The 25538-nt window shown below is 44.8% G+C and overlaps 2 protein-coding genes across 2 annotated transcripts in view; one reads left to right on the forward strand and one right to left on the reverse strand.

Moving 5' to 3' along the window:
• Positions 1-5875, forward strand: part of RGSL1 (regulator of G protein signaling like 1) — a gene marked incomplete at its 5' end in the record, with an annotated part of 42203 nt that extends 36328 nt beyond the window's left edge. The window contains 4 exons of the mRNA XM_084866530.1: positions 592-684; positions 1673-1742; positions 2930-3097; positions 5518-5875. Coding sequence (XP_084722656.1) covers positions 592-684; positions 1673-1742; positions 2930-3088 — 322 coding nt within the window. The 3' untranslated portion in view covers positions 3089-3097; positions 5518-5875. The remainder of the gene's footprint in view (positions 1-591; positions 685-1672; positions 1743-2929; positions 3098-5517) is intronic.
• A 5358-nt stretch (positions 5876-11233) lies between these two features.
• On the reverse strand, positions 11234-22748 carry RNASEL (ribonuclease L). Its single transcript, XM_084865710.1, has 7 exons — positions 22612-22748; positions 18833-20480; positions 17088-17173; positions 15709-15914; positions 15034-15193; positions 12654-12793; positions 11234-11522 (listed from the first exon to the last, which is right to left on the reverse strand). Exons 2-7 carry the CDS (start codon positions 20304-20306, stop codon positions 11342-11344), a joined length of 2247 nt encoding a protein of 748 aa, XP_084721836.1. The 5' UTR covers positions 20307-20480; positions 22612-22748; the 3' UTR covers positions 11234-11341.
• Positions 22749-25538: the final 2790 nt, after the last annotated feature.

Here is a 25538-nt window from a genome sequence, read left to right on the forward strand (position 1 = left end):
AGCACGGCTCTCCCCCTGGTCTCTGCCTTGTGGATGCCATGCCAGCAGGCAGCAATCAGCTATCTTTTCAGGATGTGGGCGGCAATGTTCCTGCAGGTGCAAGGGCTCATTTAGGATGGGGGTGGGTGTAGGGAGAGAGGAGGTGACAGCAAGAGGAAAAGGAGAGAGGGAGGTGGGCAAGGCAGGGTGGGCAAATGACACTCACTTCTGAGGAGCAAGAGAATGCCCTCATTGGGCATTTCCTGTGCTGAGCTCCAGGGGGGTAAATCCCTACATCTTTTCTGGCGTCAGAAGCTGGAAGAGGTCTGCAGGACGCCCTGAATTAAGGGGTCAGGCCACTCGGGTTCTAGGCCTGGAAAGTCATCCTGGATGAGCGGAGGCATTTTGAGAATCTTGCTTCCCGAACTGCTGTGGTCTTAGACCCCCGATCTAAGATACAGACATTTGGATTTAGGAAATGCCCCATCGTTAGCATCCTGTAACCCAAGGAGTGTTAAACGGGAGCTTCCTTGCTTGCTTGGAATGATTTCGTTGGTAGGATATTGCTGTAAAGGCTTTTAATGCCTCCCTCTTCCCCTCTCCCTTCCCCAGGAGAACATGCCATCTTGAGATTCTCCTTGCTCAGAGGTATCGAGTGGTTGCGGCCCCAGCAGCGAGATACAATACCAAGTTCAGTCCAGAACTGTGAGTTGGAGTTGGAACCCCGTGGCTAGCAAAAGCCCACTACTCAGTGAGTGAGAGGGTGACCCTAAGGCCAGCTTGGCCCATGTCCTTGTTGACCAGGAGGAGACTGAGATCCCCAAAATGTGAAATAACTTGCTCAGGATCACACAGCTTGTGAGTGGCAGGGATGGAGTGAGAAGCGGGTCTCCTGCCTGTCCTCCCAGGGTCCCGGGAACCTGCTCTCATTAGAATAATCATGTCTTTTATAGCCCTTTAAAGGCAGTAGCTGAAGCTTCTCGATATTTCTGCCGGCTCCTCTGCCCCTGTCCAGGCATGGTGTGTCATCTTCATTAAGAAACAGTAATGGCGTCCCACTTGTTCCTTTCCCCTCCCTCTGAGAGCACCTGCCTCCTGCTTCCTGGAGGCTTCAGCTACTGATCTGCTTGTCCCTGTAATGGGCACACTGGTCCTAGCCTCCCATCGCGGGCCCATGTCATATCCTTTCCCTTCCCCATCTCTGGCCGCTAGGACTCAGTTCCACTCCCAATCATGAAATCTGCCTTAGTTCCCACATGGTCTTTCTCAATAAACCTTTCCTCTCTGCCTATCGGCAGCTTCTCTTTCCATGTTGGAGATTCTGTTTATCTGAAATGTCCCCTCATTGCTTAGTGAAGAGTTGATCATGAAATACTGCCCAGGAGTCTTAGGGCTCCAACTGCCCTAAAATTTGGTGTTTCTAGTGCTTGTCTCGCCTCATCTCCTTATCTTCCTTCCCCGGGTCAGTGAGGTTTAGATCATGATCTGTGCACCCAGATGAAATGTCTCCTAGGACAACAACAGAAAATACTGTAGCATCAAACCCAGGTCTCCTGACTGTCCCTGGAGCGTTGCTACTTCATCACTTTCCCAATTCCTTCTCTGGTGCTGGGATGCCTCCCTGGCTGGCTGGCCTCCAGGAAGGGCCTGCACCCTGAGTTCTGATGCGATTTTTCTCTGTGTTTGTCCTTAGCTTCATCGACGAGCAACCAGACCCCGTTAGCACATACCATCTCCGCCCTTCAGCTGATGGCTGCTGCAGGGTAGGTACCAGCTGGAAGTCCTCTTCTCCGGTGCTTAGCTTCTCTCCAAGTGCACCGTGGGAGACGGAAGAGAAACTTCCCAGAGACCTGGCTCCACCTTCTGACACTCGCTGGCATAGAAGAACCAAGAAGTTGAGCTTGCTGCTTCCAGAGAGGCCTGTGGGTGTCCTCACCCACCTGCATTAGGACAGGCCCTTTAGGAAGTTGAAGCCTTGACCCACCTCCCAGTAGAACACCATTGCTGGAGGAAGAGCGACCCAGGCCGTCCTTTATTGTCAGCTTCCCTAATTTTCCAGTGCTCCAGGGTAAGGTCCTGAGATGGGAAAGAAAGAGGAGCTGTTCTGCTTGGCAGGAGATGGGCGATAAGAGCAGAAAGGATTTGAGCCTGTCACAATCTGATGCATCCTCACTTCTGTAAGAAGCATCCACGTGGGGCTGATGCTAAGTGAAGGCTCTGGGAGAGTCCCCAGGGGGTCCTAGAAACCAGTGCCAAAGAGCTGCTTGAAAGTCAAGGTTACGGACAGCAGGCTCTATGAATGGCGGGCCTTGCCTCCTCACCAGCCATCCCACCTTCTCAGACCAGCTGCAAGGCCAATGCGGGTGGGAGCTCCCCAGGGATCACTGGCCAGCGCTGGTGCCTGGAAGGCAAGCCAGGCACTTGGGAGCTTTTTGCTCAGAAAGGCATTGCCTGCCTTCAGAGGTTACAAGCCCTTGGGGAGGGTGGTCAGAATAAGAATGGGAAGGGTCCTCCCCTGAAGGCAAAGGGTTTTGGTTTAGGCCAGTGTTTTTCAACCTTTTTTGGGCAAAGGCACACTTGTTTCATGAAAAAAATCACGAGGCACACCACCATTAGAAAATGTTAAAAAATTTAACTCTGTGCCTATATTGACTATATATAAAGTAATTCTCTTGAATAGGAATCAAATAAACACAAAGAAAGTATTTTATAATTACTTTATTATGAAATATTAAGTAAACAAAATAGTGAAAAATTATAAAATTCTTGTCTGCACCTACGGCACACCAGGCAACATCTCGCGGCACACTAGTGTGCCGCGGAACAGCGGTTGAAAAACGCTGGTTTAGGCTGTTGCTGATCCTAAAGGGAATGACAGCCACAGACCAGCAGAGAATACTAACACCTTATCGTCATGGCGATAACCAGCCATTCTTCTCTCTTCCTTCAGGCAAAAATCATCTTTCATCAAAAAAGAAAAGAAAATCTAGTCAGGCCTTCCCCCAACAGAGGCACTTCATCTCTCAGAAGCTTCCTGACACTGACAACCTTTTCTGGTCAGAAATTAAATGCCCTGGCACCCTCTGCCCTGGAAAGATCCATGGAGTGACATCAGTGGGTAAGATGTGGGCAGAGAGCGTGAGCCGAAGCACCTCTGCCTCCTCTGATCCTGGGGGGCCTGTCGGAGATGGTCTTTCCCCCATGGGTGTGTAACGGAACACCCTATTCTCGGGGTCAGGAGACCTGCGTTTTAGTTTTGCTCTGCAGCCGCATGGCCTGGAGGAACCCCTGACTCCGGGTTGTTTAAGAATCCTGAGACAAATGTGTGGAGATGGCGTGAAGCACCTCAGGAAGCAAGGTGCTGTTTTATTAGACAGACGGGGGTCTTTGAATGCCAGGATCTCCCATTTGGACAATGACTCTCGTCCACTGTCTCAGCAAATCCTCAGAACCCTGTGGGTAACCATGTCCGAAACCATTAATTTTTAAGCCGCTAAAGAAACCGGCACACACAGGAGGTACGTGCCTTTCTCCCGAGATCACTAGGCAGTAAAGGCAGAGTGTGGACTAGAGCACCCACTTCCGCTTCTCATCCGTGGTCACCTAAAGGCCTAACTTGTTATCATCGTTTAGTGACAAGGCCCAGTTCCCATCCTTTGAAGAAAATCAGGAGGAAGACAGTAGCATGCTGGGAAGGAGCTCACCACCTGAGACACTTGAGGAGAGGTTGGCGTGTTGACTCTCTGGGGTGCAGAACAAGGAAAGATTAGAATGATTATTGGGGAGTCTGTTCAGGTTTCCAGCCAACGTTTCCTGCCATGCTGATGTCCTTTAGCTCCTAGACTTTTCCCAAGGATGAAAAATGTTGCAATGTTGGGACAGGGCTCACAGGGAGGGACTGTAAGAGTGTGTGGCTGAGGCTGTGATGGATGGTGACAGGTCAGGAAGCCATAGGCGCACAGGACGGGAGGCCTCACATCACTTGGCAGGGACCACCTGGAGCAGAAAGACGTTCTGCTCTTTGAGTCTGGCTGATTGCTTCCTTTGGTTTCTTACACCTTCTCACCTCAGTGATCCCGGTCTAGCATGTTCTCACACCAGATTTAGACTAGTGTCACAGAACCAGTCACCTATAAAATGCGGACGGGTAATTCAAATGAAAAAAGCAACCCATAAGAGAGAATGAGTGGTAGAGACTGGTGAACTGGAGAACATATCTCAAAGGGGACAGTGACAGCTCCAGCCAGCCAACCAAGCCACAGTTGCCAGAGCTGCTAACTTAGAAAGAAAAATGGGAGGGAGGGAGGGAGGGCGGGAGGGAGGGAGGGAGGGAGGGAGGGAGGGAGGGAGGGAGGGAAGGAGGGAAGGAGGGAAGGGAAGGAGGGAAGGGAAGGAGGGAAGGGAAGGGAGGGAGGGAAGGGAAAGAAAGGAGGGAGGAGGAAAGAATGGGGGGGGAGAAGGAAAAGGGGAAAAGAAGAATGAGAAAGTTTAAAATTTTGTGATATTGAGCAGGTTAAACGAAACTTGCAACCTTTGCTTTAAGCTTGAATTTATATCTAGGTCCTAGATCTACCTTAGGCAGAAAATATGGGAGGGGAAGAAGAGAACCCTAACAATAGACCCCTAAGGGGCACAGGCATCTACTGGTAAAGAATAGGCCATGGTCAGGGGGAAGGAAGCTGGCCTACTATGGGCCCTGCATTCATTTTCTATTGCTACCACAAACAGCTGCCCAAATCTTAGTGGCTTAACACAACACAAATGGACTGCCATATAGTTCTTCAGGTCAGAAGTCTAACCTGGGATGCATGGGGCTAATGTCAAGGTCATTGGCAAGACGACATTCCTTTCAGGCGGCTCTAAGGGTGGTTCCCTTTCCTTATTCATTCAGGTTATTGATAGAGTTTGGCCTTTACAGGTATAGTGCTGAGGTCTGGTTTCCTTACTGGCCTTTCTTTGCCTGTTTGCAAAAGCCTCAACTCCTTAGTGGCGTATCTAAGACCATTGACAGTTTGACCCAGTCTCGGTTTCCAGGTTCATCTTTCATCGCTCCCACTCATCCATTCCATCCTCCGAATGCCCTGCCCTTTCCTCGCCACCTGGGGAGAAGAGACATCACAGAGGCGACACCTCCTCATGGTCTCCTCTCTCCTCTCATCATCTCCCCTGTCTCTGCTGCATATTCCCCCTGCCCCCTTCTTTGGAGACACCTGTTTGTGCGTGTGCATCACCTGCTAGACTACAGACTCTGTAGATGCCTCCAACACCGACCTCAGTGACATGCAGACGAGAGTTGCCCCATGAATACACAGCAAAGGCATGAGTAAACGACCTGCGCTAGGTGCTGGAAGGTAGTGGAGAAAACAGAATTTGCACTCTGTATCTGCACTGACCTTACCATCAGTTACGCTGGCTTCACAGTCATTAGGTAGTGCCGTGTGCCAGACAGTCAAATCAGCAATCAGGGACGCTTGTGACCAGCCCAAGGAAGAAGAAATACCTAAGTATCCTCATGCAATTTTTTTTTTCTTGTTCCAGTCATTCTGGATGCTTGAAGAACTTTCTGGTTTTTCAGGAAGCTCGTACGACCCATTCAGACCAAAGAGTGGCAGAAAGAGGCAGAGGAAAACAAAAGAGAGACTGAGCGGGACTTGCCTTCCACCTTCAGGAGCCTTTTCAGTTTCGTGTGTCAGGGAGTGACATGAGATCGCCTCTCTTTCTACAGAAGTATGAAAAGACATCTGCCCCTCATTTTGAGTGCCTCCAAACTGATCCAGGTGTCACCCCTGAGGCGGGGGGCAGCTCACGTGCAGCACCTCAGGGTGCCGGTCCCCACCCCCAACACCTCAACCGGGACTGCAGGTCATGAATCAGAATAAAGCGTGTCTACATTCACAATCGGAGGGCCTCCTGACCTCTTCTTTAAGAGAAGGGCACAAGCAACAACACATTGCTCCCCAGAGGGATCCACGCATCATTTTCAATTTAAGAGATTAGCCGAGACATTTGCTTCCCATCCTGGATCAGGACCAAGGGCCCGTCATTCTCATTCAGAGACATTGACACAGGGGCCCTCTCCTGACCCACAGAGTCCAGGCCAGGACGCCCTGCTGCCTTTCCTTCAGAGCCAAGTTTCCCACGAGGCAGATGGGTGTGCAATCCCATCTTTAATCCTTAGTAACTTTGTAGGATCATCCGCAAATGACATAACCTCCCCGAGTGCGAACACCCTTGTGTGTGAAGTGGAGATGAGAAGATCTACCGCACAGGGTTGTTTGGAGACTAACGAGATAACATAGGCCACGTGCATGGCGTGGGACCAGGCCCAGAGTTGGGAGCAGGGACATTAGTGGCTGCCCTTCTTCCCACCTCTTCCCTAAACTCCCCAGAGCGTGAAGAAAGTGCTAGACCAGTAGGGGTGTAGTTGAACAGTTAATTCCTGGGGAAATTCTGAATGCATTTCCTCCCACAAGATACATGATTCATGGGGGTTGAGTGGCCAGGATATCCACAAGTCTATTTAATTCCTGATGTGTATGTAGGAGGAGTTATATATTTAAGATTACTAGGAGATAAAAAGATTCCCTCCTTGTGCCATTACATGTACTCCCTGACCCCTAACAGATGCTTTCAAATGTTTGTGACCCCCATTGAGCTCTTAAGTATGCGACAGAAGAGAGGAATTGCAAGACGTGATTTACAGGCGAGCTAATGGAGGTGTAGAGAGGTCAGGTCTCTTGCTTCTTGCTTGCATGGTTTCCGAGAAGTTCAATGTAATTCTTGTCTGCACTCCTCTATAGATGAGGCATTTCATCCCTCTGGCTTCTTTCAAGATTTTTTTCTTTATCTTTGATGTTCCACAGTGTGAGTGAGTATGATGTGGCGGTTATTCTTCTTGGTGTTCTCTAAGCTTCCTGGATCTGTGGTTTTGTGTCTAGCATTAATTTGGGGAAATTCTCAGTCATTATTGGTTCAAATATTTCTTTTGGTTCCTTTCTTCTCTTTCTGGTTTTCCCAATAATTAATAACCTTCAGAAACAGAGCTCACCAGGCCCAGATGGGTTCCCTGTTAATTCTACCCACAAACAATCTCTTTCAGAGGACAGAAAAGCAGAGGTCATGTTCTTAACTCATTCTATGTGGCCAGCATTACCCAAACACCAAACCCAGACAAAGACATTGTAAGAAAAGAAAACCACATTCCTTAATGTTTTGTTGAATTCACCAGGGCCTGATGATTTCTGCTTTGTAGAGTTGTTACTTGTCGATTGAATTTCTTTAGCAGATATAGGCCTATTTAGATAGTCTGTTTTCTCTTATGTGAATACTGGAAAATTGTGTCTTTCAAGAAATTGGTCCACTTCATCTGGGTTATCAAATTTGTGGCATAGAGCTGTCCCTAGTATTCCTTTAATATCCTTTTAATGTCCATGGGATCTATATTGATGTCCCCTCTTTCATTTCTGGCATTAATAACTTGTGTTTTCTCTGTGTTTTTCTTAATAGCTTGGCTAGAGGCTTAGTGATATTAATGGATCTTTTCAAAGAACCAGTTTTTTGTTTCATTGATTTTCTCTATTAACTTTCTGTTTTCAATTTCATTGATTTTGGCTCTGATTCTTATTAATTATATTTTCCTGCTTACTTTGGATTTAATTTGTTGTTTTTCTAAGTTTCCATTTACTGTATTCAGTAGCATACATATATACAACTCCCAATAATTATGAACATGCATCTTTAAAAACCAGAAGTTTAACAGCAATTGTTCTAAGTGTTGAGATTACACAGTAGCATTTATTTTCTTCTCTAAAATTAATTTTCCAGCAATGAACTAAAATTAAATACACAGACAAATGCAAATCTCACATATTTCAAGTACCATCTATAATTTTTTATTTACTAGAGGATGAAGTTAAATGCTTAAAGCAGCTCCTTGGAGTGTTGTTTATATTACTGAGAAAGCAAACTAACAATACAAGCAAAAAAGAAATGTATAAACAATCTTTGAAATCTTAACTTGATAGAGCATTACACAATCACTTAAAAAATTACAATTAATCAATATGACATTATATTCTTAATATAATCAATTAAAAAACAGCATCAGAATGAAATAACACACTGGGGTATCAATTATGCAAAACTCTCCTACGCATACAAACAAAATCTGAGATGAAATAGGGAAATTTTAAAGTTTATTATCATAATGGGAGTATGGCTGTTTTTTTATTTTATTTTTTTATTTTATTTCTGGTGTTCCCATAGTATTTATCAAATAATAAAAACTAGATTTTTTAACAAGACACTACTACTAATCTTCTTATAATAAGTTTTATTACTCTTATTCAAAAATTGGCTTATGTCTTAAAGTTCAAGTTTATGTTGATTCTGGTTACCTTTGACCCACCTCATTTATTTTAAAGAAAACTCAAACCCTACAAGTTTTGTTTTGCTTTGCTTTTGATTTACTTCTCATCCGATAATATACAAGAATCTTAGCTAAAGTGTGGAAAGACCCTGGCTTTGTCATTGGCTGGGTAACACTGGGCCAATCACTGAACATGTCTGAATCTGTATTGCATCTGTGAGTGGGCATTACACACCTGACTAGGGGGAAGAGGCAAGATGGGGGCTGTTCTTACTTGGGGGCTAGTAGAACTTCACCTTGGAGGGCCACGATCTAGTTCCTCACTTCGTGTCACCAGAGTAGAGAAGCAAATTGAGGACATAGATTCAGGACAGTGGCAAATAAACTGCCCTGGAAAATATGTTCATATTTCATAAAAGACCAATGTGGTGGTATTTTTTTGCATGGGGGCAGTCTTCACAAATTTCCCACTCGTCCTCCATGTTGCTCCAAAGGGCATTAGGGAAATGCCAGTCAGCCAAGAAGGCCTGGACTGTAACTCCAGGGGTAGGAAGGAAGCTACTTTTGGGGTCACTGGTGCCTACCTGGGCCTCCTGAATGCAAATCAGTTACCATGGGGATGAGGCTGTGCGTGGATCAGGTGACTTCCAATCCAGAGCAGAAGTGGGCAGAAGTGCAGTACCAAGAAAAAGAATATCCCGTGGACAGGTGCCTTCAGAACCCTGGAGTGCAGCTAGCTGTCTTCTTCAAGTGGGCAAGGAGATGAGGCCACACACCAGTGCGGAATTGCTGTCTCTTTTCCATGTCAGTTCAAGCCTTCTATTAAATACCTTTGTAATTCTAAATTCCAACAGTTCTTTAACGTTAATAAAAAAAAGATCTAAATAAGATTTAAAAAGGAGGAAGCCAGCTTGGCATAATGATAGAAATGAATGACATATCCATCATACTCACTACAAATCAGAAAACCAAAGCTTAATTTTAAAACCTAACACAATCTTGCTATTCCTAAAACCTTAAACAAAAGCCCTAAGTGTGTTTCTTCCAGCACATCTTAATTTCATCCGGTGACACCCATTTGAGACCGCCTCCTCGTCAGGAAGTTCCCAAGATCCTGTTTCTCCCTGCTCCTTCCATTGCAAAGCTCCATTTTTACGCCCACGAGGAGGATAAGTAGAAAGCACGGCAGACTTACTGCCAGAAATCGGTTCAAATCAAGACAGTGACACTTCCCAGCTGTGTATTAGGCTGAGTCACCTTGTCTCTGACCTTCATTTTCTCATCTGAAAAAAGAGGATCGCACTGGCCTGCCAGGATTGTTTTGAAAACTATGAGATAAAATAGGCAGGTGTAATTTAGAAATGATAAAGTACCATAAAAATATAAAGTAGTGTTGTTGCTCATATATGAAGATGGTTCATTCATTTCTGAATGAATTTTTATAGAACATTAACTTATGACAGACACTTTGATAGGCAGAAATTTTATATATATATATATATATATATATATATATATATATACATACACACACACACACACACACATGCACACACACACACACACATGCACACACATACCTCACACACACAGGGTGGGGCAAAAGTAGGTTTACAGTTGTTGGTATGGCAAGGAATGTAATTAATAGACAATACAAGAATAAGCTGTTTCACAAAGAATACAGTAATTAATACATAAGAATACAAGAATAAACTGCTTCACATACAGCTGTAAATCTACTTTCCCCACCCTGTATATATCACTGGTCCTAAGGAGCTTAGATTCCTGAGTATATATCACTGGTCCTAAGAAGCATGTTCACAGTGAAGTGTGCTCCCATGTGGCTCTGAGTGCTAAGGAGCCAGAAGGAGCACTCAGACTGGGGTGTAGAGCATTCGGTGAGGGTGCTCAGAGGACTTCTAAGGAGGTGACACTGGAATTGGCTCACTGCAGATCCAAAAGCAAAAAACAAACCCAAGTCACTCCTGTGTGAGCTAGCCCACACACTCCATGGTTCTGGGGCCTGAGCCAGTTTGAAAGGATTCCAGCCCCTTAAGGCCGAGTTTCTCAGCCTCAGTCCCACTGATATTTTAGGCTGGATAATTCTTTGTTCGGGGGGGGGGGGGGGGGGGGCGGTTCTCCATTGTAGAATGTTTGGTAGTATCCCTGACCTCTGTCGTCTAGGTGCCGGTAACATTCCCTGGCGCTCAGCTTTGACAACCAAAAACGTTTCCACACACTACCAAATGACCCCAGAGAGGCAAAATTGCCCCCGGGTTAGTACTACTGCCTTAGGGCCATAAAAACTTTAAGGTCATAGAACCAGTGCAGGTGGTTCTAGAAAAAATGAAATTTTTAAACATATCAGTGCCTTGACTTATACTATGCTGAATGAGTGAATGAATGAATGAATGAATGGGTGAGCCACCTGGAGCCCCTTTGATATAATTCTTTTAGGTCTCATCATCAGAATGTTCCCTGGGCTAGTAATTAAGTTATCAGATGCTTAAGTGAGAGGTAGCAACACCACATCCATTTATTCAGTGCTCTCTACAAGTTGTATGATCTGGGACAAGTAGTTCAAACTCTTTGAGTCTCAAGTTAATCAGTTCTCATATGGGGATAGTAACCAGCGCTGCAAGATCATTGGGATAATTACATGAGATAGTTGATGTGAAGCATATAGTATTAGAGGTCTAGGCACTCACTCCTTCAGTGCAATGGACAAGAGGCATTTCAGCAGGATGCCCTCTGGCTACTGCTTCTAATCTTTACACCCAAAAAAGCACCAGGGTAATTTGAGCATACACACACACACACACACACACACACACACACACATACATGTAGGGACTGCCTGACACATTGCCAGGAACTGACATTATCCATCCAACTCGTCCCTCACAAGCAACCAGGTTGGTTAAGAGGCCCAGAGAGCTGTGATTTGCTCGGGACCTCACAGCTAATAAGGACCTCAGAAGGCTCAGTCCGTACTCAGAGCCGGCTAGCCTGCTGGCCACCATTGCCCCCGTCACACTGAGGTCTGGGTGCATTGTGAATTTTGGGGAAATGCTTTGCATATTCTGTGTTCTGTAGTCTCTTATAGACGTAGATGACCAGATCAGGGAATTTCTCCTGAAAATACCGGGGAGGGTCTTGAATTTTCGACATCATCCTGAAATGAAATGTAAATATTTTGGCAGGCATGCTCCCAATTCTTCCCCCTTTATAGCACACAGCCTGGAGTTCACTGTGCTCCCAAGATCTATAAAAATAAAAGCGTAATATGCTAATTAATCCACATATCCTTCTTGATGACCTTCCAGACGAAGCCAGGTCTATGAGAGCCGAGACAGCCAGCCACCAAGGTAGGCAGGGACCAGGGCAGAGGCAGCTGCTGTGGTGGCTGGGGCCTGAGCCCCTTACACGAATTTCATGCATCAGGCCTTTAGTTTCTCTAGAAAAGTGAATAAGGACTGAGCAAGGAATAAGGTATCTGACAGAGCAAGAGTCATCTCCTGACTTTTCACTAATTGTGTGAATTTGGGCAATGTGATGTTTGTGAACCTCAGTTTTATCATCCATGAAGTTGACATAATACAATTCCTTATCTACATTTTCAAAATCCTGAAGAGCCCTAGAAATGGAAAGTTGGTGGTGGTTGTGTTTTTTAATGAGTTTGCAGCTAACATTTTTGGCAGCAAATGCTGACTTAACTAACATAGGGCTACTTCCTACATTTTTACAATGATACATTCACTTTATCCAGCTGCCCAGTCCGCTGTGGTTCCACAAGGGAGTCTAAGGCTGTGTTCAATGGGACTCAGCAGAAGTTAAGAAGGAAGATGAGCCCTAACCGGTTTGGCTCAGTGGATAGAGTATCGGCCTGTGGATTGAAGGATCCATGGTTCAATACTGGTCAGGGCACATGCCCGGGTTGCAGGCTCAATCCCCAGTAGGGGGCGTGCAGGAGGCAACCAATCATTGATTCTCTCTCATCATTAATGTTTCTATCTCTTTCTCCCTCTCTTTTCCTCTCTGAAAATCAATTTAAAAATTTTTTTAAATTTATTTTATTTTATTTTTTTTACAAAAAAAAAGTAGGAAGATGGGAGCCTGCCGGTCACCTCCATCATTCATTGTAAGGCACATGTAATGGCCCTTTTCCCAACACAGGCGAGGAGTTACTTTTCTTTCATCAAAATTATTTGTGCCCTTCCCATCAAATAGCAGGTATAAATTCAGAACTGGATTTTTAGATCTTCTCATTTCAAATATGACTTACTGGAATGAAACCATAACTTACCATTTATTCTTTTCTTCACTAATGTGCTCCCCCAAATGCCGGATGAACCTTAGCAAATCACCCACAGTGTTCCAATACATCATATAGCGGTTTTTTTTCCCATAAAATGAATTCATTTCTTTAAGTATGTCTTCGTCAATCTAAACAAAAACAAAACCAAAAAAAAACACACATTTCATAAAAATGTGGTAACAATGCAAAATAAATCCTGGCGACATACAAATTTGAATATGTGACAAAAATCACTACTATTCAAAAAGCAGTGGTAATGATAGTTGTGTTTGGATATGGGATTCGGTAACTAAATTTGTCTGTTTTCAAGTTGTTCTCATAAGAAATTAAATATATTAACACACGGCTTAGAAAATCTTTGGCCACTATGTTAGGAGATGTGCTCATGATACTATACCGTACTGTACTTTTATCCTTGTGGTCAGCCCTCCAAAATGATCATGGTTATTTCTGTTTGTTTGTTTGTTTGTTTGAATTATAGTTCCAAGGGGGTTCCATATTTCTCCTTGCCTCTAGGAGTCCCAGGACAGCTTCTGTCATAGTAATGCCTCCTTCTTTGTGCTGGCACCCTTGTAGAGGGCTTCGTATTTAGAAAGAGTTTGGAATGAGGGAGCAAGACGCAACAACCATGAGACCATAGGTCCCTTAGGAAGAGTGAGTGGCTAGAGAAGACCTGTTGAGACTGTCCACATGTACTCTGTGTGGAGCACACGTGGGAAATGCTGAACCACATGTATGTGGTGAGGTGGGGAAGGAAGGCAGGAATATACATCAGGAAACTTGGCTCTGGACTTGAGCTGCCAAAAACTGATTGTACGACATGAAAATGGGCAAGCCACCAAAATCAACAGGAAAAAATATACGAAGTCTAAAATGGAAATTAAAAGACAAGGCCTGAAGCTCATCAAAATTAAATGCAAGTCAATGCAGTTTAGGGGAAACAACTAATGAATTAGGGAACAAAATAATAGGGTTCTCTTCCCAACTCTGCCAATCTCTGCCTTGCCAGTCCTGCGTATTGTGGGAGCCTCAGTTTCCCCAGCAACTACATGGCTGGGTGGGCCTGACGGCATCATAGTGCTGTGCAGTTGAGTGGCTTTAGTGTGCAGGTTCCGCCACCAAACTGCCCAACTTCAAATCCCGCCATACCCCTTACTGGCTCTCTGCCTTTGGAAAAATTGTCTGTGCCTCAGTTTGCTCACCTGCAAAATGGAGATATTTGCCTCAGAGGTTGTTATAAGGATTAACTGTGGTAACTCACAGAAATCCTCACAATTGTAGCTGCCATGTAGTCAGCTCTACATAGTCATTACCTATAACTGTCATCTACTCTGGTTTCTCATTTCTCTGTTTCTACGAGTTTAAGTCTTAGCTGAAGCTGACATTTATGAATGTGATGTGAAATCTAGAGTCAAGTGAGGGAAGGAAAGCCAAAGGAGACCCAGAAACAAAGACGTGTGGGAGAAGCTGAGTCCTAGATTGGCCTAAGATGGGGAAGCTGCTGGTCTCAGTCAAAGACCTAGAGGTTAGGGATTCTCCCATAGTGCTTTACACCTGTCTCTGGGCACCCAGCATGTATCATACAGCCATCATTTCTGAGTCTCCTGACCCTACCTGGGCCATGCCATACTCTCCTTTGTATACTTATGACCTCATATGGGCCTAGCACATCACCTAGTACTTGTTGGATGTGTGCTAATTAAAAATAATGCAAGTTCTGATAGTACTGACTAGATCAAGATGGTGATTTATTTTGATGTTCCACTACATTTTTTTCAAGTTAGGTGAACCTTTTCTTGAAGAGGAGAAATTTGGAAGATCATCTCTTCTTCATAGTCTTTCTCCAGCAGAATGTAGGTGTGTGATGTGGATGATCCTCAAAGCTGGGCTGTTCACAGGCAGCAGAGGCCCTTAAAGGCCGCAAGATGGCGCACTTCCTCTGGATTCAGCCCTATCTAGTCAGCTGCTCTTGTTACCACGGTAATAGAGTCATTAGCCAGGCTCTTCTCAGAAAGTAAGTCTTACGGGAAAGAGCCACAGAAAAGGCAAAGGCTCATGGCTGGGACAAGACTATCGTAAAGAAGAGCTTAGATGGGAGTCTGTTAGGAGGGCTTGTCCTCTAAAAAAAAAAAAAAAAAAAAAAAAAAGGCGGGGGGGGGGGGGGGGGCGGCACTGGGCCGGGCGGCACTGGGCCGAGCAGAGACCCAAAAGGTAGAGAGGACTTGGATGGGGAGGAAGAAAAGGGAAATCCTTTCTTTCACTTCTTGGTTGGGCCAGTCCAACAGTATATCAAAATGAAAAACTATGATAAAACATTACACAGCTTCTTATCCCTTAAATAATCCCAGACCGTAGGAATTGTTCATACCTTAGAGGTCCACTTAGCAAAACTTCTGGAAGGTTCTAACAGTCCCGGTTGCAGTAGTTGGAGGATACTGAGGTCTTGGTTCTGTTCTTTTGGCTTTTTGATTTTTTTTTTACTTTTGATGTCGGATTCATTTCCCACATCCCTAAGGGTTCTATAGCGTCTGAGGATGACAGAATTATCATGGTCACTCCATCCTTCCCACTCTTTCCAGAAAGACAAGACTGTTAGAGTTTGGTTTTTAATAGAAGTAATAAAACTATGTCTTTAAAAATTCTGCATGATATGAGATACAGGTATCTCTCTCTGTTTCTCTCTCCCTATTCTTCAGAAGAGAGAAACAGAACCCAGAGAGGTTAGGTCACCACTCCAAGGACACACAGCCTGGAAATGCCCAGGTGGATCTGCTGATTCTCAGCCTGACTCCCACCCACACCACCTCACTGTGATGGTTAACTTGACTAGACACAGGGTGCCCAGACTAAACAGTATTCTGGCTGTGTTTGTGAGGGTGCTTCCAGATAAGATTGGCGTTTAAATCAGTGGGCTCAGTAAAGCAGATTGTCCTCTCCAGTGTTATATATATTTCCTATGGGTTCTGTTTCTCCAGAGAGCCCTGGCTAATACACTCACTGTCTCCATGCAGGGGCCTGTGACATACACTTAAGTTTTACTCACCTCTCCCAACTCCAGAAGAAAGGATGACCCTGCAGGTCACTCAGAAGGTTCTCTACATTTTCCCCAGGAGAGAACAGCTGCTCAATGAGGTGCTGAATTTCTTCACTTGGAGACAATGTAATCACGTCTTCATTGCTTTGAGTCTTCAGGGTCTCAAAAGGGATGTCTCCCTTCCTTACCACATATAGGACCAGCCTTCCAAGGGCCTGCACCAAAACCAGCAATCGAGCCAAAGTTGCTTATGCATGATCACTCTAGTTGGGTAACTTTGGAGTGGTGGGGTACAGGCTAGGGGCAAATGGAAAATGGGAGGAATCTCAAGGAGTCCGCAGACTGGTTAGGAAGAGAAGATACAGGTTTATGCAGAGAGAACTCTTCCAGGACGTATGTAGTCCTCACAGTTCAGGTTTATAAGGAGGAAAAGCTAATCCTGGGCCAGAGTTGCCAATACAGACTACCTGGAAAAACAGGAATTTGAGCTGGACCTATCAAAGTATGGATAGAGGTTAGATAAACATGAGAAAGAGATAAGGTTTTAAACCGGGCAGGGGGGAGAGGGGATGCCAGGAGCTGGGAACTGGGACTTTGGGTTAGGGTTATGTCAGGCAGCAGGTAAAGGAGCCAGGCTATGTCCAGCAGAATATAGTGATGGGCCCAGGGGTTAGGCCATGACAGGGAGGAAAAGCCAAGGAGGAGGCCAGCATCGGAATGCCTGCATCAGGCAAGACACCAATCAGGGAAGGAGCTGAAATCTGGAGCCATTGAACTACCAAGGTCAAAGGGATGAAGAGCCCTGGCCCATTGGGGTGAAAGTTCAACACCCTGGAGACTCCAGGAGAGATCTGCCCTGACCCGATTGGAATCAATGGGGAGCTTTGGTCTTCAGAGGCCAGGCTCTGTCTCTACATAGAAGAACCAGTTATTTCAAGATCTTCTTCTTTTTAGCCAAACTTAGTCTCTTTTGAGCTGGGGATCCCACCCGGGTGTTTTCTTTGGAGTTTGAATGGAGTGGGAAAAGACACCGTATTTACTTGGTCCTTAGGCAGAAATTACCTCCTACGGGAATTCTGGAGCTGTTTTGGAGATACCTCTTAGAAGTGATTTGAGAATGCTCAATTTATTTATTTATGTACCTAGTGGAGAAAGAAAGAGGTCCAAAAAAGACACAGAAAGAAGCCACAGCAACAACCAATCCACATCAGCCTAGGGAAATGCCATTGTCTGCAAGGGAGTGACAGCAGTGAGCAATGAGGGAATGCATTGAAAGTTCTTTCCTTCCTGATTAAAATAGAGATGTCCTCTAATTGGCCATAGAATATAGGGTAATGAATGAATAAGGAAGCAGAAAGATGGAAGAGTTAGCTGCCTACAGAAATTACCTCTAGATCGGTCATGACTTGCTCTGGCTCTTCAGCCCTCTTGATGCTTTTATCAAAATCTGCCACGCGAACAGCATTCTTGGAATCTAAGGAATAGTTTGTAGAGAGTGGTGCATTGAAAATCCTCATTCTCCATGCTGTGAGTAATTCACTTAAATGAATATGTAACCCAGTGGGCAATGCATCATCTCTAAAGAAGGCAATAATAAAACTTAGATCTGCATTGCTGTTTGTTCCTCAAAACATGCATGTGCCCTGTGTCGTTTGACCTATGAAGCATCTGCCAATAGCAAGTCTTATATCTTACTTTTTCCAAGCCAGGGGGTGGGGAAGGATGAGGAGACATTTAACCAGCACCCCGTATTCATGCAGTTCCTGGGGGTAACGAGCAGAGATTTGTAAAGGAGCTATTGGCAGAGTTAAGGTTGCCTCCTATGGCTAAAGAACAACTAGCCACAAGGCTCCAAACCCAAGGCCATCTTAGCATACTACTCCGTAACCTAGCATAATAAATCTAGCCGGATAGCCACCGCCCACTATGACACTGTCATCGGTTACCATGGATCCACCCTGTGCTTGTGATGAGTCACTGCCTCCTTGCCCTCTTCAGAATCTTTCTTCCTTGAAGGAAGCCACTGAGTTCTCAGAAAGAGGGTTGCAGGGATGAGAATGGTCAGGAACAAGATGACAGGGGCGGAGTGGGGGGGGGGGGGGGGGGGCGGGGCAAGTCAGTGATTTGTCATCAAAGAGATGGCTCCTGCCTTTGCTTCCTGGAGTCTGAGAAGGAAGGCTGGGCGACCCCATACAGATGATGGCCAGAGGAGTTGTGTGCTTCTGGAGCCCCTTTTTATTGTAAACCTCGACATCCTGTGTGGAAATCCATCAAATTATTCAACAAGTGTTTAGTGAAGGGAAAGGGCCCGTGAAAAGGGGAACACAGTCTCGGCCTAGGGAGTGTAGGGTCTTGGTGTGAAGAGACAAGTAATTACAGATACACATAAAATTCATTGCAATTTGAAAATGCTAGCCAAAAGGGCAGGACGTTCTGAAAGAGTTACGTGGCTGGGGTGGGGAGGAATCGTCTTTATGAGTAGAGTCTGAGTAGGTGAGCAGTGTGGAGAAGAGAGAACTCCAGATAGGAATTCCTGAGACAGAAAGGAACCTGGAGAATTCCACCATGACAAAAAGAAGGCCCAGAGAGGAGGAATTAAGTTAGAAAGTGGCTTGTGAGGAGGTTGAAGGGGTAGATGGGGGGGCAGATCATAAACCTTAGATTGTTTTTCAGTTATAAGAACGGGTAAATTCCCTTCATGTGTTTAAGCCACTGGAGTGCTTGCTTGGAATCCGTTTCATCGTATTGCATCTTGTCTTGGCATCCCCAGTTTTGACCTGTTTTGCCATTAAGGTTCACAGTAACTGCCACCTTGTCTGAAGGAATACACCTGCATGATCCTCTGACCTGAAGACTGTTCTGGAATCCAAACTTCTGGAGCTAGCTCCAAGCAAGACATACCTTCATATCTGTATTTGCCAGAGGCTGGTATTCCATTAGCAGCCATGACCTCCATGCGGAGGAAGGGTTACAACTGGGAGCAGGAGAGACTGCACTGTACTTATGACTTTGTTGCATTAACCCTCAAACTGAACAATCCACATTTACTCCAGTCCTTTCCCATCTGCCATGAAAATGCTTTCCTTTTGTCAACAAGGACCCCACAATTTCTAAGAGACGACCGGGGACTCACCTATTAAGATGTTTTGTGGCTGTAGATCCTGGTGAGTGTATCCACATGACAGGATACCCTCCACGGCCTTAAATATAGAGGAGAGGACGTTTCGGCTAAACTCATCTTCCTCGTTTTCCACAGCCTCCCCTCTGCGCTCGGCCAAATGCGTCTCCAGTGTCTGCTCGCAGAGGGAGGTGCACACATACAGACAGCCCTTGTGGATCTCATGCCCGTAGAATGTCACCAAGTTACTGTTCCCGCGGATGCTCTGCAGACAGGAGAGTTCCTGTTGCCCACGACTGCTGTCTTCAGAGAATCGCTTCACAGCTACCTCTTGCTCGTCATAGAACCCCAGGTAGATGCCTCCTTCTGAACTGTCAGCGATTTTATATTCTTCATCCCTGAAGATCTTGAGTCTGCCGATCATAGGGCGGTATATCCTGTGGAGATGTTTCAGGGCCTGCCCCCAGCGTGAGCTCTGAGGCTCCCAGTCTTCGGCAGGAGGGTGATAATCTTCTCTGGCTCCATGCCGGAGAAGAAGCTTTACAAGGGGACTGTTGTACTTGAGCCTCGCTAACCTAATGAGGTTCCCACAATCCGTGCTGGCTCCTTTGTCGCACAGCAACTTGGCAATAGCCTCCAGATTGAGTTCGACAGCCCACAGCAGTGCTGTTTTGCCCTCGCTGTCTGTGTCGTCAATCTCTATATGTTTCTGTTCCAGAAACATCCGTACCAAATTCAAGCGCTTCTTTTCCACTGCCAGGATCAGGGGCGTCTTCCCTTTTTCTCCCCTCACATTGACATCGGCCCCATGGTGCAACAGAAGTCGGATGATGGCCTCCATGTTACTGTCATTAGTGTTCACAAGAGCGCGGATCAAAGCATTCCTGCCCATGTTGTCACGAGCTTTGGCATCTGCCCCCATCTCTTCGAGAAGGATCCTCACGGCATCTTCCCGTCCATTCTTAGCAGCATCCATGAGAGCTGTGGCCCCCCCTTTCTTAAGCTTCTCTTGGTCCTCCATTGTCTTTCGACCCAAATTTACTTCTGCTCCCTTCTCATACAGGAATCTTAAGGCTTCGACCTTGCCATACACAGCGGCTTCCATGAAAGCTGTGAAGCCATTAAGATCCCGCTCATTGATATCTGCACCTTTTGAGAGGAAAAGTTCGAGCAGCCTCACATTTCCCACAATCCCAGCGACAATGAAGGGAGTAGCCCCATTCCTCTTCCTCAGACCAGGGTTAGCACCGGAGTGAAGCAGAAGATCCACCATGTCCTCGTTGTTCATTTGTACTGCATTATGCAGAGGAGACCAGCCCCCTTCCTCTTCCTGGAAATTGACATCAGCCCCTCCTTCCAGCAATTGCTTGACCTGCTCCATGTCATCTTCTTTAACGGCTTTTATCAACAAACGATTGTTGTCCCCTGAAGTCCCCCTATTGCCAGAGGGGGAGGGTCTGTCCTGGTTCTCCATGGTCTCCATGGTCATAAATACCACTGGTTACAATGTTATGCCTTGGAGAAAATGAAAACTTATCTCCTTGGGACTTGATCAAAGAAACATGGGGCTCTAGAAACTCCTGTCACGATAAATAAGGATTATCGGACCACAGATGAGCAGTATGAGGAAGGACAATACCCTGAGAGTCTTCTGACATTACACCTGGAGACAAAAGAGGTATTTTGTAACTTTACAATAGTCAGAAAACATTTGAATTAGAAAAAAAATGAATTTTACTAGCAACTTTTTTAAAATACACCCTACTTTTTTATTATAGAATGTTGTATTACATAATATCATAAATATCTATACTAATAAAAGGGTAATCTAATGAGACCGGGAGACCTTCCGGACGTCCTTCCGGACAAAGCCATGGTGGTGGGGCTGAGGCAGAGGCAGTTAGGGGCAATTAGTTAGGAGGGGAGGGAAGTTGGGGTGATCAGACTGGTAGGGGGGGAGCAGTTGGGGGCAAGCAGGCAGGCAGGGGGGGCACTTGGGGGCAAGAAGGCCAGCAAGGAGGGAGAGTTGGGGATGAGCAGCCCATCTGGCAGAATGGTTAGAGGTGATCGAGCAGACAGGCAGGTGAGCCATTAGGAGCCAGCGGTCCTGGATTACGAGAGGGATATCCACAGGGACCGGGCCTAAACCAGCAGTCAGACATCCCCCAAGGGGTCCCAGATTGGAGAGGGTGCAGGCTGGGCCCATGCACGAATTTTGTGCCACTATTACATATATAAAGTCAAAAAATGAAAAATATCACTCTATAATCCCATTACCCAGAAATAGACAATGGCAATATTTTAGAATATTTCTATAGATTTAAAATATAGTTGGGATCATGTTGTATAAAGTAACTTTGTATCTTTCCTTTCATTTAATGCACATTATAAATAATTTTCTATGTTATTTCAAAGTCTTTCAAAACATTTTAAATGACTGTGTAATATACTATCACTCGGTTTCATTTCTCTAGTGTTAAGCAATTTTTTAAATAAGTTTTTAAACAAGATGTTTTAAAGGAGAATTTTCAAATAATTCTAAATCATGTTGCAGCAAATTTGTGTTACTTTAGCTTGTTTTCTTATGCTAGATCTTATAATAAGAGTTCTTATGACAGATTTCAAAGAATTGAATGACTAATGAAAGGATATGAATCTGTTTAGGATTCTCAACCTATATTAATAAATTCCTTTCAATGTCATTTAAGCACACTCTGACTACAAGTAGATAGCCTCCTTAAAAAATTTTAAAAAGCAGAACTCTTATTTAAAAAAACAACAACAGGTAGCTTTTTGCATTTCTTATATCACAGGAAGGTTGGTCACTCTCGGTGTGTTCACTGGCTCCGTGCACACCTTCTCTGTGCACTGCATGCTCCTATTCCAAGGAGTTTAGAGTGGTAAAGCACAGATACCCAACCTCAGCAAGATCTAAGTTTCAGCCCCTGGTTGTGTAACTTCAGACTATTTTGTCCTAATTGTGGAACCTTATCTTATTGAGTCTCAGAAAATTGAGGAACAACAATAAGCATGGTCAACTGTATAAAGTGTATTAACGCAGGGGTGTGTGGCGAATATTAGGCATTCAGTAAATGGTGGAGCTAATTATGCCTCTTTATTTTAAAAAATGCCAACGAATCCTATTCTCCCTACCCATGTGCAGAAACATACTACACAAATGGGACCTGGGAGTGTCAGTTTAGTCCAACTGCCCTCAATCAGAACAGAGCAAGTTAGACCCAATTTAAGCATCAGACTGCACCAGAGTGTTATCTGAATATTTGCTGCATCTGCTCCCAAATTCACACAGCTACCATATTTCAGCTATCTCACCACTGTCTCAAAATCTCCACCCTCTCAGGTCTAAATCAATGGTGCTGCCTAAGTACCATCACCCAGCAATGAAACCGTTGATCCAAATGTGTCTGTTAGAGCTGAGAGGGGCCAGTCTCAGGAAAGGAGCAGAGAAGGAAGGAAACCCTGAGTGAAATAATCAGAGTGGAGGATAGATCATCCCAACAAAAGCAGGGTAAGGGATCGTTCTGCTTTCAGTTTCATTTTCCCCCTATGACCGGAAGTGCTTGGCGAACAGAGCCGACTTGAATAAATAATGTGTGGATTGTGGCAGAATCTTGGCATTCTCAGGAAGGCTCAGGGCTCAAGGACCCTGGGGTGCCTCTGCCTCTCCTTTCTCTCCCAAAGTCCCACACCCTTTCACTTCCAGTCCCCAGAGAACCCTTCAAAGAAAAGAACGTCTCAGTCTTTTCCAGCTCTCCCCCTTCTGCTCATCTTACCTTCTCAACTCTGTAGCCTCCTCTGTTACTTCCAGTCAGCACCTACTCTTCAAATACTGTTGCCAGCAGAAAAAAAAAATTCCTTCTAGTCACAGTCACTGAGCCAGGGGGGCGGGGCCAAGCAAGGAGTGACCAGGGAGCTAAGGGAGGGTAAACTGGCACACACCCACTCCCTCTGGAAGGCGGAGCCTGTGCAGCAAGGGCTTTTAGATCTTCTCTGACTGCTGGTGACCAATTTGATGCCCGAGGTCATGCTGCTCAGCTCTCAGTCTTTCAGGTCACAGCCTCCAGCTTGATCCTTAACCATGTTATTCCAAACCCCCTATCTTCTTGAGTGGATTTCCCAAAGAGTGGGAAATAAACATTTATTGAACACTGACTTGGGAGCCTGACACTCATTGCTTCACTGTCCCAGTTACTCCCTAACAGTCGTACTGATGATGGAACTGTGACTCAGAAAAGCTAATGTTAGCCTGAAGTCCAAGCTCCCTCACCCATCTGGGCACACTCAACTCACTGTCCTAAAAGGGCATTTTGCTGGCATTCTGGAGACCTGGTTCTATAGCCAGACCTGTGACTACTAGTATTTATAATTTATTATTGATAGAACTGTAGCTATTTAACTGAGTGACCAGGTGGGCAATTAACCAATGTTGGGCCTCGGTTCTCTCATGTAATATGATTTTTAAGGTTCCTTTCTGCTCTAGAAGTTCTGTTCTTGGCCATTTTCCTAGCATTGAACTGTATACTGTGTACTGAATTCTACAGTGGAAAGTATTCCTACCTTCAAAGATATCCAGTCTTGCTGGGGAGACAAACTCCAGAGAGAGTCATAAATAGCTAGCAGAATGTGGTTGCATGATGTTCGCCAGTGTCATGCCATCCAGACTCTGAGTCTTTATTGTCCCTTCCACCCCAATGACACCCAAGCCTCTTTCTCTAGCCCTAGCTTCTTCGTTGAGCTTCAGACTCACAAATCTTGACTATGTACCAAACAGAGACCAGCACCTCTCCCCCAGTCTGCTCCTTCTCTTTCTCCAACTCCATAAATAGCTGCCCCACCTGGCTGCTACTCTTCATCCCCCTCCCAATACCAAGTCCCCTACTTTTACCTGCAAAGCAGTGACTAACCTCAGCCCTTGTCATCGCTTATTGCAAGAAACAGATGACTCACTTCTTAGCCTCTAATCTAGTGTCCTACCTGCTTCGTTGATTCACCATAGTTTTTAGGACAGAGTTCAAAATACTTAACCCGTCATCTATTCAATCAATATTTATTGAGCACTGACTGTGTCGCCAGTGACCAATCTCAATGCTTGGGATAGAGTGGTTTACCACACAAGTTCCTCAAGCAAGTTCTTCATGGAACTTGCATCTTAGTTGGCAGAAATAGGTCATAAACCATTGAAAAAATGCAGCACATGACATGATTTCAAGTTATGCTACGGTTCCTGACTGTCCCTGCTCCTCTTGGGCATCATCACTGCACCTGCCACTATCATCCAGGTCTTTTCTTCATCACATCGCACTTCTTCCCACCTCCCAATCTCTGCTTTTGCTGCCTGAAATACAATAATAGTAATTAGAATGGCCGAAACCAGTTTGGCTCAGTGGATAGAGCATTGATCTGCGGACTGAAAGGTCCCAGGTTCGATTCCAGTCAAGGGCATGTACCTTGGTTGCGGGCACATCCCCAGTGGGGGGCATGCAAGAGGCAGCTGATCGATGTTTCTCTCTCATGGACTTTTCTAGTTCTCTATCCCTCTCCCTTCCTCTCTATAAAAAAACAATAAAATATATTAAAAAAAATAGTAATAAGAATGATAATGATGATGATGATGAACTACATTTATGTAGCTCTTTAGTATGCTCCAGGAACTATTCTGTGCTTTTCAAATATATTAAAATAGTCAAATCCTTGTGAGGTAGGTACTATTTTTGATCCCATTGTACAAGGAGGACACTGAGGCACAAAGTGATTAAGTAACTTGCCTTGTTCTAGGGATTTGGGCTATCTCACTGAACAACATAGAGAAAGATGCCTCATTTTTATTGGAGAAGGCAGACAATGAACAAAATAAGTAAACTGTATACAATCCGCTCTATGGTGAAAATGCTACAGAGAATAATGAAGCAAAATAAGAAGGGTTGAAATGGGAATTGGAAGTCAAGGAGACTCAAATGCCATAATCTAGGCCTAACTGCATTCCATGCCTTACTCTTAGGGCCATTTTTTTAGTTATTTACATTTCAATTTTTTTTCTTTATAAGGAAATTTGAATAACTGGACCAATTTAAAAGGTTCAGAGGCAGTGAATTATGTTGAGATCAGCACTTAATATGTCCCGAACACTTTTTTTCTCTTTTCCTAAGAGCTTCAACTTTTTTCTCATTTTTCAAATTTTATTGAGAAATAATTGAAATACATCATGGTATATGTTTAAGGTGTACAGCATAATGGCTTATTTACATATATTGTGAAATGATCATCACAATAGGCTTAGCAAACAACCATCATTTCATAGAGATACATTAAAAAGAGAAAAATTTTCTCCTATGATGAGAACTCTTATGATCTATAAACTTATCAGTTTTCTTATATATCATACAGCAGTGTTAGCTACATCACCATGTTGTCCTATGTACTATGTACATGACATTCCTAGTAATTATCTCATAACTGGAAGTTTGTACCTTTTGACCTTTGACCTTCCTCCAATTCCCACCCACCCACCCACACACACACCCTGGCTTCTCACCACAAATCTGACCTCTTTTTCTACAAGTTTGGGGGGCTTTTAAAATTAGATTCTTCATATATGTGAGGTCATGCAGTATTTATCTTTCTCAGTCTGATTTATTTCACTTCGCACTATGCCCTCAAGGTCCACCCATATTGTCACAAATTCTACTCTCACTTAGGCCAG

This window comes from Pipistrellus hanaki (assembly GCF_964339955.1).
Source record: "Pipistrellus hanaki genome assembly, chromosome: 18".
Classification (NCBI taxonomy): Eukaryota; Metazoa; Chordata; class Mammalia; order Chiroptera; family Vespertilionidae; genus Pipistrellus; species Pipistrellus hanaki.